Source organism: Mesoplodon densirostris, chromosome 17 (assembly GCF_025265405.1).
Source record: "Mesoplodon densirostris isolate mMesDen1 chromosome 17, mMesDen1 primary haplotype, whole genome shotgun sequence".
In the NCBI taxonomy this organism is placed as follows: Eukaryota; Metazoa; Chordata; class Mammalia; order Artiodactyla; family Ziphiidae; genus Mesoplodon; species Mesoplodon densirostris.
In genome coordinates this window covers 5,431,509-5,448,210 of record NC_082677.1, presented here as the reverse complement: position 1 = coordinate 5,448,210, position 16,702 = coordinate 5,431,509, and the positions used below count along the sequence as shown (strand labels likewise).

Below are 16,702 nucleotides of genomic sequence, written 5' to 3'. Positions count from 1 at the left end.
AATAGGAAACAAGTAAAATTTCTAAGACACTCCCTCTAATGTCTTTAGCACCACCCCCCATTCCCCATCCCCACCCCCCAGTACGCACACACCTCCAAAATAACCCATAGTCCTAACAACAGTATTACATAAAACAACAACTGTTTTAGTGAAATACATTATAATCTGAGTTTAGTGAACAGAAATTAACTTATCAGCAAAGTAAATGCTTTGCAAATTTTTTTCCACTGGCACTTACCTATTCTCACTGCAATATGAAGAAATGGCTTCAACGGCACAAAATACAGGTAAAAAAATTTCTTCACACCATATCTTTTTCTGCTCCCCATCTCACTACCTTATTTCCTACTGAGAACCACCCCACTTAGAAGAAGCAGCTAATTTCAAGGAATGGATTTTTTTTTTAATTTTTCAAATTCTATGCCCATTAGGGCAGAGTACAAATTGATCTATCTTAAACAGGCATTGTACTCAGTGAAACTTGTACTCAATGAAAAACAACAATCTCAGACAAAAAAAAATACACAAATTTCATTGGTCTTATAAATCTCAGTAATTTGAACAGATTGATACTAAGTAGCCTAGTAAAAGCACTGATTCATTGGCTAATATTATAATAAAGTTAGTAAACAATCTTAAAAGTGATTGGCAGGGATTTTTTATACATGAAGGTTAATGAACAGTTTCCACCATTTTACTTCTCGTAATTATAGCAAATTTGCACTAAATTGCATCTTAAAGGGAATTTGTGTATTTTTTTTTCCCTTTAAGGAATACTGGTACATTCTTGGGAAGGTATCTAATTTAAGATCTAAAATAAGAAAATCTATGTTTACTCATTGCTCTGTCTTAAGACTGCTGAAGCAAATAGTTGAAATTAACATTCTTCAAAAATTAAACTTGCATAAGAAAGGAAACTAGACTACCCATCTATCCAATAATTATAGAAGTGGGTGAAGTTTCATGAAGCTAAAATATTTCCACCTCTATGCAATCTTGAACCAATTCAATTACTCTCTGTGTCTACATCACAAGCAACTTTTTTTTTTTTTTTTTTTTTTTTTTTTTGCTGTACGCGGGCCTCTCACTGCCGTGGCCTCTCCCGTTGCGGAGCACAGGCTCCGGACACACAGGCTCTGCGGCCATGGCTCGCGGGCCCAGCCGCTCCGCGGCATGCGGGATCCTCCGGGATCGGGGCACGAACCCGTGTCCCCTGCACCGGCAGGCGGACTCCCAACCACTGCGCCACCAGGGAGGCCCACAAGCAACTTTTGAGAATGAGAATAGAAATATACCCTTTAGAACCAAATTATAGATGAAAGAATTTTAAAGCAAGTTATTTTTAATAACATAGCTCACAACTATAAGGCTTTGACATATAGCAAAATTAATATAGCCTTAATTAAGCCTTCACTAATTTAAAATTTATATTTTAGAAAACGTCTGGGCTAAAGATGATCCTATCAAAAAAGTTCAACACATCAAAGAATATTTATTTAAACAAAATCACAACATGTCAAATAGGTTCTATATATATAAGGACATCTAAATTCTAGTCATACATTTGAAAGCAAGAAAATTATTGCTTTAAATGTTCTTCTGTTATTTAGAGCCTTCACAAATCCTGACTTGTTTTTGAGCCAGTTATTACCTTAGTGAAATTTATTCTCATAGTATACATTAAGCAATATAGAAAAAAAGGTTTTAAATAAATCCAATATATAATTCTCCCTCCCCAGCAGCTCTCATTATATGTTTCTTGTTTTTCCAAAAAGGAATTAGTTATTCCTCTCCCTCCTCCCCATCACCCCCAAAACCTATAATTAGCCCAAGACCTTTCCTCTTAGGTAGAAGAGATCCCCAAACTTGTCCTGCTACAGATTAAAGTTTCTTCAATAAATAGCCAGAGAGTAAAGTAATCCAAAAGTAATCCAAAAGTAAAACTTTCTATGTGATACTGAATGAACAGACCTAAGGTATCAATACCATTTAAATACCATTATAAGCAAGAGAAGACAAATGACATCTGAAAAGAGATGGCAGCAATACAGAGCATGATGGTGAGCCGAAAAGATTACAGACAGAAGTCTCATTGCACAGAATGTAAATTATGGTAAAATCTCATCTAAAAGCTAATTTCCAAATTATGTGAACTACTATTTATTCCTTGAAGGAAAAATGTATTTTCAACTAAACATGAGAACCTACTTTGTATCAAGAACTGTTCTAAGTACTTGGAATGCAATGATGAATAAAACACACACCTTTCCCTCTGAAAGAGGACATAACCTAGTGGTTAACAAAGTCATGCAAACAGAACACACTCACTGTGATATGAAAAATGCATATATAATCAAGGTACCAATTGAACAGAAGCAAAGAAGCCTTCACAGAGAGGATGAAAGCCTGAGCAGTGTTAAAGGAGGAGTGTTTCTAGACAGGAAACAAAACAAAACGAAATAAAACAAAACAAAACAAAACCAGAGTGAGCGAGAGAGAAAGATGTATTTGTAGGTTAGGAAAAATGCACATGTAGAGGCATACAGGCACTCTGTTGTCAGTTAAGGGAAAACTACAAGTTTTCAGTCTATCATTATTAGAGGACCAACCGTGAGAGCAAAAGATGAGGCTTGAAAGCAATAAAAAAACCCATGAATTGTTTTGTATCCTATGCCAAGGAGTTTGGACTTCACTCCATGGGCAATGGGGAACTCTTGAAAGCTTGTGAATGAGAATTAAACTGGAAATAGGTAGATAAATCAATGGTCTCTGACGATAATCCAGGTTGGGGTTTCCCAAACGCAGCACTACAGACTTTGGATAATTCTTTGCTGTGGAGGGCTGTCCTGGGCCACTGCAGGACGACTAGCAGCATCTGCCCCAGGTCGTGACACCAAGAATATCTTTGATGTTCTGCAGGAGTCAGGGGACAAAACTGTCCCCACCCGAGAATCACAGGCGTAGTCGAAGGATGGGAACTCCAGGAAACTGCAATGCAAATAGAAGGCTAAGGCGTGGCTGGGGAAAGAGCTGCTAGCTTAAAAACAATTATCGGTGATTAAATGACAGTAGGGGCTATGGGAAATAGAGAAGTCAAATGGAAGGTGAGGAAATAAAGGGCAAACAAAATTTTATGGGAAATGTTTATTTTCTCCAAAGCCTTCTGAGTCCTACAAGATCCAAACCCCTCCACCAGAGCAAACAAAAGCACAAGCCCTCTTCCCTTCCCCTTAGCTTCCAGCAATCCCTTCCTAAACCAATCTTGAGAATGTGCTGGTCAAAAAAAAGGTATGTTTCCTGGTTGATCCTCCACTCTTTGACAGCCTCCTTGCCAGTCCAGCCTGCTGGTTATTATGAAACGGAAGCATTTTGCAAAGTCATGTCCTGTTGGTAAGTAACCAGCTTGTCTGCTCCACCTCCTAGTAAGTCAACATTGTACATCAAAATTCCCATTCTCTTTTTGTTCCTGTGGTAAAATATCCAGCATAACATGTAACTATTTTTTCTCTCTCTCTCTAATGTATACAATTTTTACTTTAAGTCTCAAGATTCACTACAAAACTGATTTTTATCATTCTTCACAAAATCTAAACAGCACAATAAGACAGTAGTTGAAAATAGTTCTACCCTTTTTATTGGGCATTTAAAAAATAACAACTTAGGGCTTGAAAAAATTGGAGAATGTATTCTAGACTAGCACATCTCAACTGTAATGAACATATACTCTTCTAGGGATCTTGTTAAGATAAAGATGCTAATTCAGCAGGCCTAAAGTAAAGCATGAGATTCAGCATTTCTCAAAAGCTCCCAAGACGACTAGTGCGCTGCTGGTCCGGTGATCACCCTTCCAGTAATAAAGTTCTAGAGAATGTTAGGGAAGAGACCTGGATAAGAAACTAGTGGTAAAACAGAAATTGGGGCCACCCCCCAAAATAAAAAAAGGACAGGGGTTCAAATAATTAACATCCCACTCCTTTAGCTTGCCCTAAATGCTCAGAGCCTTCAAGATCATTACTCATAGCCCCCAAAGCCCTGGCTCTTCAAAAATCCTTGCCCTAGTCCATAGAAGACCAATCCAATGGTTTAGGACTAAGGGAAATCCACTCTCATTCCTAACAAATAAGATAAGTCTCCAGACTGTGTCAAAAGAAAGAACAATAAAAGCTAATTTTTAGGACTGTTTTATTTCAAAACCTTAAATGCAAACACATTGTTTTTCATTCATTCATTCACTTAACATTTCAGCATAAGGCTTTTTGCCCTCCCTAGATGACCTAGAGGGGTGGGATAGGGAGGACGGGAGGGAGGCTCAAGAGGGAGGGGATATGGGGATATACGTCTGCATATGGCTGATTCACTTTGGTGTACAACAGAAACTAACACAGTATTGTGAAGCAATTACACTCCAATAAAGATTTTTTTAAAAGAGAGAGAAATACAGTGGTAAGATCTATTCTCTTCCCCTAAAAAGTTCAGTCTAGCAAAAGAAAAATATATAAAAACCACTGCTCATATAGAAAATGTTGTTATAGACCAATGTTCAGAGCACAATTCTTTTGGTAAAATTGCAAAACAGCATCATCTCTACAATACTTCACATTACAGGCCTTGTTATTATATATCACAACCTAATCATTAGTTATAAACTAGAGAAGTCAATTGTTATCCTAGCACAAAAAGTTTCCAATGCCCTGAATTTTAAGAATGCCCTCTGGGGCTTCCCTGGTGGCGCAGTGGTTGAGAGTCCGCCTGCCGATGCAGGGGACGTGGGTTCGTGCCCCGGCCCGGGAGAATCCCACATGCAGCGGAGCGGCTGGGCCCGTGAGCCACGGCCGCTGGGCCTTCGCGTCCGGAGCCTGTGCTCCGCAACGGGAGAGGCCACAGCGGTAAGAGGCCCGCGTACCGCAAAAAAAAAAAAAAAAAAGAATGCCCTCTGAACATCAAAAACAGAATAACTGTGTTTTCACTATTTATACTCTGAAACAATGAATGATGATTTAAAGCTACTATGAATGGCACTTTTAAACAATTTGTATTTTATTAATCAAACATCTTCAAATACTTGGAAAATAGTTGTGCACATATATGAAATATTGATATTATCTCCCTTTAGACAATGTTTAATGAAATGTACTAACTCATTGCCTTTTGCAGTTACAACTCAGCAACCTACCTACCTCTTGACACTTCTAAGGGTCTGAGGTCCACTAACAGAAAACTCTGGCCTAGAATTTACTGTATATTTATTTGAAAATGAATTTTCATTTCTCTTTTACGACCTCTTCTGACGTACAATGGTTTTCCCTCAATTAATTAAACACCCTAACGGTTTAGGGTATTTGTTATTATGAGAACTAAATACAAGATTACATTTCCATTAACCGTCAGTGGTTAATGTAAAACTCACTAGGAAAAAATAGACTCCAAACTGATTAAAACCATTTGAATATTTTAAATCAAATAAATAAGCTAATTTCCATATAGACACAGGGAACTACCTCTACTTAATTTATTAGTTAATTAGGTATGTTAATACACCTGGATTTTTAAAGGCTCTCACACCTAATCAATTTAGAATAGTAAATCTAAACCTATAAGTGATTGTATATTTGGCTCCAATCAATTTTCTCGAGTAAAAGGTTCAAAAATCAAAAACAAAAACAAGCCAGCCTCAAAGATTATGTTGTATTTTGTCCTGCCATTCATTAGCAGTAATTGTAGGTTTTCATGGAAATATATTAGGTCCCTTAGGTTTTCACTGTTTAAATAAAGCCAATTATAGGATGGGATGGTGAGCAGGTCTATAGAAAGTGGGTCTACAGAAAAACAGACTGTCATTGTTAAAGACTCACGGGCAGGTAAACATCTATAAATGAAAAAGATCTTTTAATCTATGGAGTCAATACAGAAATCACATATAGGTTGAGCGGATGAAAACAGAGGATGCTGCTAGGTAAAAAGTAATCTAAATTATGTCAAATATAGCAGAACAGGATTTACACATACAGAAATGTTTTTTAAGCTCTACTGAGTCTGATCCTGGGAGAAGAAGCCCACTATATTATCTACATACATTTAAGAAAGTCTACAAAGTAGTCATTACTTCTGTTCTCAAAACCTCAATGTTACAATGGAGTTTTATGCCACCAAAAATGAGATCAGTTGTTAAGCAAGGTCACATTCAATTTCTAAAGACTTGGAACACCAAACTACAACTTCTTTTATTCTTTTGCTTTAGAATAGAACCAGAATACAAGATGTAGAAAAACAGAATACCATGCCAAAGTTATTAAAATCTTCTAAGTGCAAGTGAGTAATGTTGTTTTAAGTCATGAAAGTTATCACCTGTAATGACCATAAAAAATTTTATATGAATTTTAGTCCCTTATCAAAAGCAACCATCATGCTAAAATGCCTATTTGCTTATTAGCAAAAGGTTCCCTTTTGATTTATTTATATGTGTACCCTTGCTTAAACTGAATCTTGAAATGAAGCAGAGTATCTTCAGCAATGCTCTTTACTATGATTGAACTTAAAGTAGGTAGTGGTTAATCAAAGATAAATAATCTTACACACATCCAGAAACAGATAAACATGTTTTTTAAAGCAGCAGAAGACTGCAACAACAACTACAATTTGACAAGCACAATGCACTATGCCAAGCACTTTATAGCCATTAATATATTTAATACTCAAAATTCTGTGAGATAGGCACCATTATAAACCAACTTTACAGATGAGAAGGGTGGGCTTAGATGAGATCCAAATAACTTGCCTATAATCTCAAAACTAACATAAGGTCAGGCTCCAGAGTTTGTACTCTTAACTCAATTTATCCCACATTCTATAGTATTCCTTAACATGTTACAATCTTAACATTATTCTAGCTAATTCTAAAATGACCAAATACGAATTCCTAAATTAATCAATCTCTCTTTGACTCTAATTGACATGGATGGGATCAATGAGAAACAGTAGCTACAGAGACTTCATTAAGCCACTCCCTCCTCCCCACTTTCAAAATGCAAGAACATATCTTGGGAATTAAACAGAGTTAGGAAAAATTACATAGTTTTGGTTAAATTTAGCTTAAAACTTAGGCTAGCATGTTTGTGCATGAGAATTCTAAATTGACCTTTACTAATTTTTTCCTGACCCCTACTTCCTAGGAAAACAGGGACGAACCACCAGTAACACCAAACTCTTAATATCAGCTACTACACTTTGTAAATACAGTGCCCAGAGTAGAGTGTAAAGAAGCCAACCAGAATATCTCAGAATGATCTACTGGTTCCCAGGTCCAAGTGGCAGATGCAGCATGGTTTCATTAAACTACCATTATTAGGTAAGAACCAACTCAAAATCCCCAAAGCTAAAGCTAAATAATGACTATAGTCAACAGTATTACATACTGTATACAAAAGCCATTCTGTTTCAGTTCACGTGTTTAAATACGGTAGTGTGTCAAACACAAAACAACCATACACACCTAAAAAAAAGCCTCCAAAACAAAAAACTCTCACGAGATCTTTTTAAATCAATCAACAGGACAAAATTCCCTTGTAATCATAAATTTTGAAGACTCTTGACTCAACAAGAGCAAGTTGTCACTGCACACAAAGTACGAATTAAAGTAGAGAAAATACGTGGCTGAACTCCTAATTTGTTACAACAAAATTTAATCTGTTCTTTCCAAAGCACACCTTTATCTCAACACAATTCTGGAAGTTCACCCTGGAGGACTCTTCATTTAGGAGGAAAATAAAATTAACTTTTTCAAAGTTGAGCCCTTTTCTATAGGAACTATCATATTGTTAAACAAGTTTCAATCTAATCTAATCCATCATTTTAAGAAAAGAATAGACTGACGGATTAAACAGTAAGAAGAACGTCACATTTAAGTCTGACAAAACAGAGAAGAGAGAGAATGTAACTGTTTGCTAAAGGGAAGTTGATTACTATAGATCATTAGCAATAAAAATGATAGTGGATTCAAATTACATAAAAATAATGACAGTCCTTTCAATATAAAATCACCAACTCATCAGACAGGGAATTACCATGTTATTTTAACAAAATGAGCTTAATATTCTATTCTTTTTTAATGTACTTAATAAAAGATAATCAGAGTAATAAGTATGACATTTCAAAATTGACAGCATAAATTACGTGTGAAATTCAAGACCAAAAACAAAGAAGCTTAAATGTCTAATAAACAAAGAGTTTACAACAAATTTAAAAAGGATATCCCAACAGTAAAATAAACGCATAGGACACCAAAGAAACACCAAAGGTCAATAAACATAAAAGAGAAGCTCAATAGCAGCAGTAATCAAATTTTAACTATGAGGGGTTTTTGACTATAAAATGACAAAGATATGAAAGATTTTTACATCTCAGTGTTTTCAAGGCTGTAGAAAAACCAGCACCCATGAGTAGAAATATAAATTTGTGCAACATTTCTGAAAAGTTAGCTATCAATTATCAAAAGTTTAATTGTATATTCTTGCCCTAGAAATTTATACTGTTTACAAACTTACACTGAGATAATCACATAAATGGAAAAAAAGGCAGGCATAAGGTCAATGTTTTATCTCCTCCTCTGCATGTTACCAGTGGTCTCTCTCTCCGCTACCTCTTCATTTTTTACCTTATAGAAGATCTTACCCTTCTATACTGTCCTAGAAAAATTTTTTTCTCTGAAACATAACTAAATATTATCTATCTTATTCCAAGTAAATTACTTGATCTAACTTCCATTTCCCAATCTGTAAAATGGAAAAAAATAGTATCTCTCAAAGAATTGTTGGGGTGACTAAACGATAAAATGAAATTATAAAACATTTAATTTTATAAAAGTATTACCATATTACCTGAAATGGATACAGAAGATCATTATCAACATAAATAAAATCAAGTCTGCCACTGCATAGTGAGAAAATCCCAGATGTATTTTCACCAAATTTGAAGGATATGTTTGAGAAGCTACCAGCTATGTGGGGAGGAGGGGCCTGAACACCTCAAAGAAAAGATGGACATTCTCAAAGCAACTATAGGAGAACAGCTTTTCCAATGAACAACTCTAATACAGCCTGATTCAGAGTGAGTAGCAACAGACATTTATTTATTTAATAATAGTTAACAATTCCCAAACAAGACCAGAAAGGTTTGGCTAGCACCATGTATTACCAATAACAGCTTCCGTTTACTGGGCATTTCTCATTTAGTCCTCATAACACCTCTACATGCCAGGTACTAAGGTATTATTATTCTCATTTTGCAAATAAAGAAACAGAAAGGTTTAACTAAGCTTAAAGACACAAAGACAATCAGTGAAGAAACAGGGATTCAATTCAGACTGCCTGGCATCCAACTCCAAACCCTAAAACCTTGACCATTATTCAGTGCTACTGGGTTATTACTATTCCCAACTCTTTAAAAACTCACCATGAGCTCTAAGCAAGCTATAAACAGGAACCGTGATGCTCCCCTGCCTACGGAAACTTGGACTCCAACAATTCTACCATACGTATCTCTAAATCTAAAGCCTGTGCATGTTCCCACAGCATGGGCAGCAGAGGTGAATAGAGGTTCAGTCATCTCCAGTAAAAGAAGAATAGCTCTGAGTGTATTAATTTGGAATTCTAAATACAATTTTCCATAAAAACATTCCTGCACAGTACTCACGGGTAAAAGATACGGATGTGGCTGACTTGGAAATCTAAATACTAAGTAAAACAGTATTTGAGTACATATATAAAATGTTTTAAAATGGTGTTATAGGTGAAGTCTTAGATTGTGATTCCCATTATGATTTATTTTTCAACATCTTCCCCTTTTTCTCCTCACCTTTCATTTTTTCCCCAAGATCAATATTTGGTTCCATGTCCAATCAATATTTGGTTCCATGTTTTAAAATGAGCCTAGCCATCAGAAGGATTGCGGAAAGATTTACATCCCAGGTTATCTATGTCATAATCCTATTAATTTCTCCAAATTTACTTTAGCTTTCTCCATAAAAGAACTCTACCATAATACTCACCAGTTTGTTATTCCTATTTGGTTCCCTATGTAAAAGTAAATAATGTAAAAGTCATCTTTTGAAGACATTAGAACAGAAATGTACACAAAAATTTTTAAATGTCAAATTAATCAGAAATCATACTATATATATAGATCAGTAAGTTTTGTAACACAGATGATACAAAAGGGAAAGGATGCTCTTAAGATTTGAGAACAGTGGGGAGGAGGCTCCAAACTGAGCTCAAGCAGAATCATCCAAAACTAGGCCTCCACCAGCTACATTTCCTCACAAATAAGCCATCAGTAGATAAGCCAGCCTCTTTTGATCCCACTTCCCTCATCCTGACAAAGAGCTTTAAAATCAAGAACAGAAGAAATAAACATGATACTTCACAAGTCTTTTGTCCTCTAAACCCAAAGAATTTAACTTGTTATTAAAACCTAAAAGATTTACAGAAGTGAAAATCTGTCATCCCATTATCAGAAATAAAATGCAAATGCCCAGGTAAAGCTGTATATTGACTGAAACATCATACTAAAGTACAATTAAAACAAGAAATTTAAATGACAATCACCGGAGTGTTTTTGCCTTAATGTGGGGAGGGGAGAAAGCTAAATAGGAAAATGACTAGACAACTAAAAAAGAGGGCAAAGAAGGACCAAGAAATATATAAAAAGGGAAAGCCAAGATTGCCAGACACAAATTTTGAAGGAACATTTGTCTCAATCATCTGTGGTTGCACAGCTTAGCAAGAATAGTTAGCAAGATGTCATCATGTTATTTATGAATATCTGTATCTCTACATCTAACTTTGTTATAAAGATACTTTGTTCCCAGAGGATTTCTGACCGAAAACTTTACTGCTGTCCAGACCACATTTGTGATTCACAGTGACTCTCAGGTCTTTTTCTGTCATACCAGTTCTCGGCTTTATCTACCTTGTCGTTAAGGTTTCCTTATGCACTAATGTCTAACATATTCACTCCCACTTTCAACAGAACTCCATCTCCAGTGTTTTGGGGGGGCTTACGTCTCCCACTGAGTATATAGCCATAATTCAATTTCTTCCACCACCACCCCTGGCCAACAATAATCGTACACATTTTCAAATAAATGTTACTTTTATAAATAAAAGTAACAAAAGGTTACTTTTCCTATCTATATTTATGTATTTCTAATGTAGAAAATTTTTTAAATCAGTGCTTCTCAAATATCAACTATGAAAGATCACATTTTTAAAAAATTTCCTATGCATCATAGTCCTATATGTTCATAAAACAAAAATGAATTACTAGAAAAATGATGGCACATTTGGATGTTGTGGCATTATCAGATTGTTATAGAAGTTTCTAAACATTTACTTTTAACGTTTTAACTTATCTCCCTACAGACAGGAAACAACTCACCGTCTAGCCCCAGTCACTAGACACACTATGAGCATCAGTGCCCTGAGGCACATATATTCTCAGTATACAGCTCTTCAGGAAATTTTCCACATATTTAACAATAAACCAACCCAGACAAATGGCTAGCAACCTTTTTCTATATTGTTTTTCACATCACACATTTTACTTCAACAAGTCCTTATAGATACAAGGCCCTCAGCCACAGTTTCTTAGCTTATCTGTGATAGAAGAGAATTTTTAAATTTACTGAAGATCCTCACTCTTTACTTGTAATCAAACAATCCCTTCTGCTTAATATGTTTGCTTCCCCATATTCCTCACCTTCAAAAACCACAACTCAAAACTTCTCCATAAACTCTTCTGGATCTAGAGAATTCTCTGCTACTTAGCAATCATCACACATTTAAATTCACACTGATTAATACACTGCTGTGTAAATGTTCTCTAGTAGATTCATGCATTGTCTCTTGAATTAGATTTGAGGAAAGCAAGAAAAACATCAGTCCATTCTTTTTAAATTTCTCACGCAGCCCAGAGTAAGACCTGCCCACAGTTAAAACCTCTGACTCATCAGATCCAAATAATTCACACACCCCACAGGCAAAAAGCAGCATTTGCAGCTCAGGGGTTGGCCCAACTGAGATTTTCAGAAAATAATTTATTTAACTAGCCATGAAACAGTAGTAAGTATGGCCTAACTACCTGTTTTCTGATCTCATTCTGAAATAAAATGTCACTGAGTTATCATGATAGCCTGCTTAGATCACCTGGAATTATGAGTGAATATTTACATAAATTTGAGGTAGTTCCACTAAAATTACATTATTAAACAAACGTTATAAATTACTACAACAAAAGAATAATAGACGGAGGGTGGGGGGGGTGAACTGGGAGATTGGGATTGACATGTATACACTGATGTGTATAAAATTGATGACTAATAAGGACCTGCTGTATAAAAAAATAAATAAAATTAAATTAAAAAAAAAAGAATAGACAAAGTCTCCATATGCCTTCAATTCACAGCATGCAATACTCTCATACCAAGAGTATTTCTTTTTTTTTAACTAAGAGTATTTCTAATACAAAGGAATTTTAAACCTTCTCAACTCAACCATTAACAAACAATTTAAAAATATATGCAACCTGTACCCACAAAGATTCCTAATTATGTAGCCCACTATTGGAAAAAAATCTCTATGTCCCTACATATTATTTTAAATATAAATGGGAAGAAAATATGGTCCTTCAAAGATATACTATATGAATACTGAGTTTCTAAGTAGAGGCTGACACGTAGGTCCTTTCAGTTTAGCCAAACATTGAGTTTTAGAGATGAAAGACACCATAGCAATTATCCAGGCCATGCTCATCATTTCACAGACGTGAAGATTACAGCCTAGAAGGTTGTCCCAAGGTCACAAAGCTAGAGATCCAGGACCTCAAAAACTGCAGCACAGTGCTCACTTCACTAATCTGCTTCCATTTGGATACATTCTAATATCTCTCCAAATACAGATGTCACATTTGTAGTAATATTTCCTTCTATTATTTTCCTTTACTAAAATAAACTTTAGAAGAATGGGTATTATAATCTTCTTTTTCAAATCTCTGGGGCTCTTTACTATTTTGTCAAAAATTAATGTCAACAGCTCTAAATCACATATTTCAACTTTAAGATGCAATCCACTGAACCCCCATAAGTATTTATTTGCCATTCTAGTCTTACTTTCTACTCATACATCAGAAATGCTACTTATCACAGTTAACAGATTATTATTTTTTTTAATGTGAAAAAGCTACTGGGGGACCCTTAAGACTACTTAAGGGCTTTTTATTTTCCCCTACACTAAACAGCTCCAAATAACCTGACTTCTAGGTTGTACCTGCCTTCCAGCACTTCACTGCTTCCTTCCATATTGAAGGTTTTGTCTACTGTCACTTCTCACTCACTTCTCACTGCTTGTGTCCAACTCTATTCCACTTCTACCCTAGGGATTTAGAAAATACATATTCCCATTTCTGAGACTAGTATGAAAAGCAAAAGTAAATGTGTTCTTGGTGACAGCCTGTAAGGAAGTCTATAAAACCAAACCCATACCTTTTAGTCTACCAATCTTAGCTGCTTAAAAGCATTTTGTAATTAATTACCTCCTTGTTCTCATCTATTTTCAAAAAGGAGATAATACTAGGTACATGAGGTATTGATATAATTCATACCTGACCCCACAGTTTTATTTTTGTCTAGAGAACATCTATCTAGTATTCTTGAGATTCATTTTATACTACCTTCTGATCAGAGACTTCCTTAAAGCACCTTAAGCTTACATCAGTTTTCTAAAATTAATATTTTCTTTTTGATCTTTCTCCTATTACTTAGGAAACTGAATTAGTTATAACTTTATAGTAATTTCCGCCAAGATTTACAACCTCCTGAACATCTTTAGCTGCCACTGATCCTAACCAAAATTAGCACCGTCTCTAGATTATTATTACTGTTAACATAATGATTCTCAGTAAGACTCAAAGGCATCAAACTGTAATAAACTACTATAAGGTACTTCAAAACGATTCATGGTCTATCAACCTCAATTCCAAATAAAACTAAATTAAATTTCTAATATAAAGAGATTTTAAACTGTTTTTAAACAGTTGGGCCAATTATGAAAAGCTGAAGATTTTAAGTTTGCCTTGTAATGAGGAGTTTAAATTAGGGGAGAAATCTTTGGTATTTAGACAAAGCAGTCAGAAAATAAAGTTAAAAGATGATTAATATACCTACAATGGGTCACATAACATCTAATTTAATGTTGTAGTTGCTGTTATCTTAAAAAGAATGTATTAAGATAAAGAAAATGAGCAAAAATAAGAAGGATTTCATCCCTTCACATAAAATGTCTCTATTTCATGCACAGAGATCAAATAAAATTCTGCATATAAGAGATATACACCAAGGAAAATGGTTAACAAAAAGCAAGAAAAACATTACAGTCCTCCCCCACTTATGAGAACACTGACCATTATGTAGGTAACATCCCAGTATCACCCCTATGTTCCATTTAGTTTCACGTAAGTTTCCATCTCACCTACCTTTCTTCTCTGAGAGATGTTGAGGGCACCAAAGTCATTAAACAAGGATGAAGCAGGTGAAGTTAGAGGATCTGGAAGGTAAGTTATATAAGTTTCCACACAGACAACTCAGGAAACCTATAAATCTAATAAATGTTTAACTTGAATGCTTATAAAGTAGTAAAAAAAAATCATATACCACAACAATAAACTTAATGCGTCACACAGTGGGTGTTCAAATATTTTGTAAGTGAATGAAACACAAACTGGAGACTACTTCATTCAGCCAATAGTCAGTACACATCTATTCAGAAGCTATACGAATTAGAATGCATCTATTTGCTGAGAACCAAAAGAAAATAAAATAGAAAAAAAAGGTGATCTTACCCATGTTATTAGGAATGTGTTTATGAAGGAAGTCTACCTGTAGTTTGTGTTCTTGAGACCACCAAACCATAAGAAAAATACAAAAGGGGTAGGGGTGGCACGGAGAGTAGTCAAACATACTCTGAGCGATAGGACTTGGATATTAACACTTAGGCAAGACCTTAAAACCATCTACCCTACAGAATATTCCATATTTTTAAGTTTATCACCACATATTTGATATTCTTACTAAAAAGATAAGGTAAATTAAGTTTTTAAAGATGAAAATATTAAATGTTTCAAAACACAAACATGAAATCCAAAGATTTTATAGGTTCAAAGCTCTATTACTCTGCAGCCAGAAGTTACAAACAAAAGTACACCTCTAAATTGTTTCTCACTTAACAAATCAGAAGAGTTTCTGAAAAGGAGTGCATGGTATACACTGAAATATTTTTGTCTTCATTTCTGAGCTTTAGTTAGTCCTATGTTTCTCATTAAATTATCTGTAAAATTCTAAAAAAATATAGTAAATGTTGTCATTTAAAGGAACCTTAAATCTCTCCATAATGCAGTACATATAAATTGCTGCTTAATTTCTCTGGTTTCTTCTACCTGGATTTTCACAGTCTAGTCCTTCATTAGAATTAACATTAATTTAATATAACTAATAATGCAAAGAGAAAGAAGTTAATAAAATAGTAAGACACAAGATTTTTATGTAATTTATACATTCAAGACTATAAAAATAGGTATTATTCATCCTTTACGCTACCTTTGATAGCATTTAAAAGTCAGCATATAAACTCTATGGGAATGCCAAAAATATTATAAGGCTACACATTAGTTTCTAATAATTTTATTCAATATTAAAATGTTGCTATCTTTTCCTACAGCAAAAGAAGAAATTTCTAAGTAATGAGGGAGGTTTGATACACACACATAAAAATGTCTATCTCAGAAATAATCAACATGCAAAGTCTTATTCTCATCATTATAAATAACTGTTTACATTTTACCAATATAGAATATTAATAGTTACATATTTTTTTTAAAAACCATTCCTGAACATTTATTTTTAAAAATAGGATACAGAAAGATACAAAAGAAACATTTATTTTTAAATTAGAATATGAAAAGGAAATTCTGTATCAAAAGGCTTAAAAATGTCCATAATCTTTGAAACAGTAATTCCATGTCTAAGAATGTTTCCAAAAGAAATAACTCAAAATATGAACACAGATTCATACTGGACTTTAAAAAAACAAAAGTAAATTATGAAAATAAACAACAGGATTCAATTTATAATGACCGAGAAACACTCATGTTATAATTTAAAAGTATATTTAATGCAATCTCAGGTATTATTATGTACATAAAGTATTATATATTATGTGTATATGTATGTATATACTCGTTATCTGAGTGTGAAGATAACAGATCATATTCTTCCTTACATCTATCTGTAATTTTCAAAATTTCTACCATGGACATATTGTTTTTAGAGTCAGAAATACATATATCTGTAAGACAAAAAGGGACCAAGTCTTACCATGGCCTGCATATGGCTTGGCACTGTCATTTAGAAGGCTTGGGGAGCTGCTACTATTAGTCATTCTCTGAAACATAAAATATATATACATAATATCATTGAGGAATACAGAATAAAGAATATTCAACCGATTAAGTTAAGACTGACCCTCTTTGCGTCTTCCCCTCCAATCCATCGTTCACATCAGTGACACTCTAATCTTCCTATAAATGCTGCTGCTTGGATTACAATCATCTATGCAGAAACTTCGAAATACTCTCTATAACACATCAAATGAAAAGTTTA

General features: G+C 34.5%; 1 protein-coding gene across 12 annotated transcripts in view; it reads right to left on the bottom strand.

The window, feature by feature from the left end:
- PAN3 (poly(A) specific ribonuclease subunit PAN3) overlaps window positions 1–16,702 on the bottom strand; it is a 120,484-nt gene that overhangs the window by 90,841 nt on the left and 12,941 nt on the right. For all 12 annotated transcript variants that reach the window (XM_060080330.1, XM_060080329.1, XM_060080331.1 and 9 more), the window contains exons 3-4: window positions 16,418–16,484; window positions 14,521–14,591 (exon numbers count right to left, since the gene is read on the bottom strand). In XM_060080330.1, coding sequence (XP_059936313.1) covers window positions 14,521–14,591; window positions 16,418–16,484 — 138 coding nt within the window. The remainder of the gene's footprint in view (window positions 1–14,520; window positions 14,592–16,417; window positions 16,485–16,702) is intronic.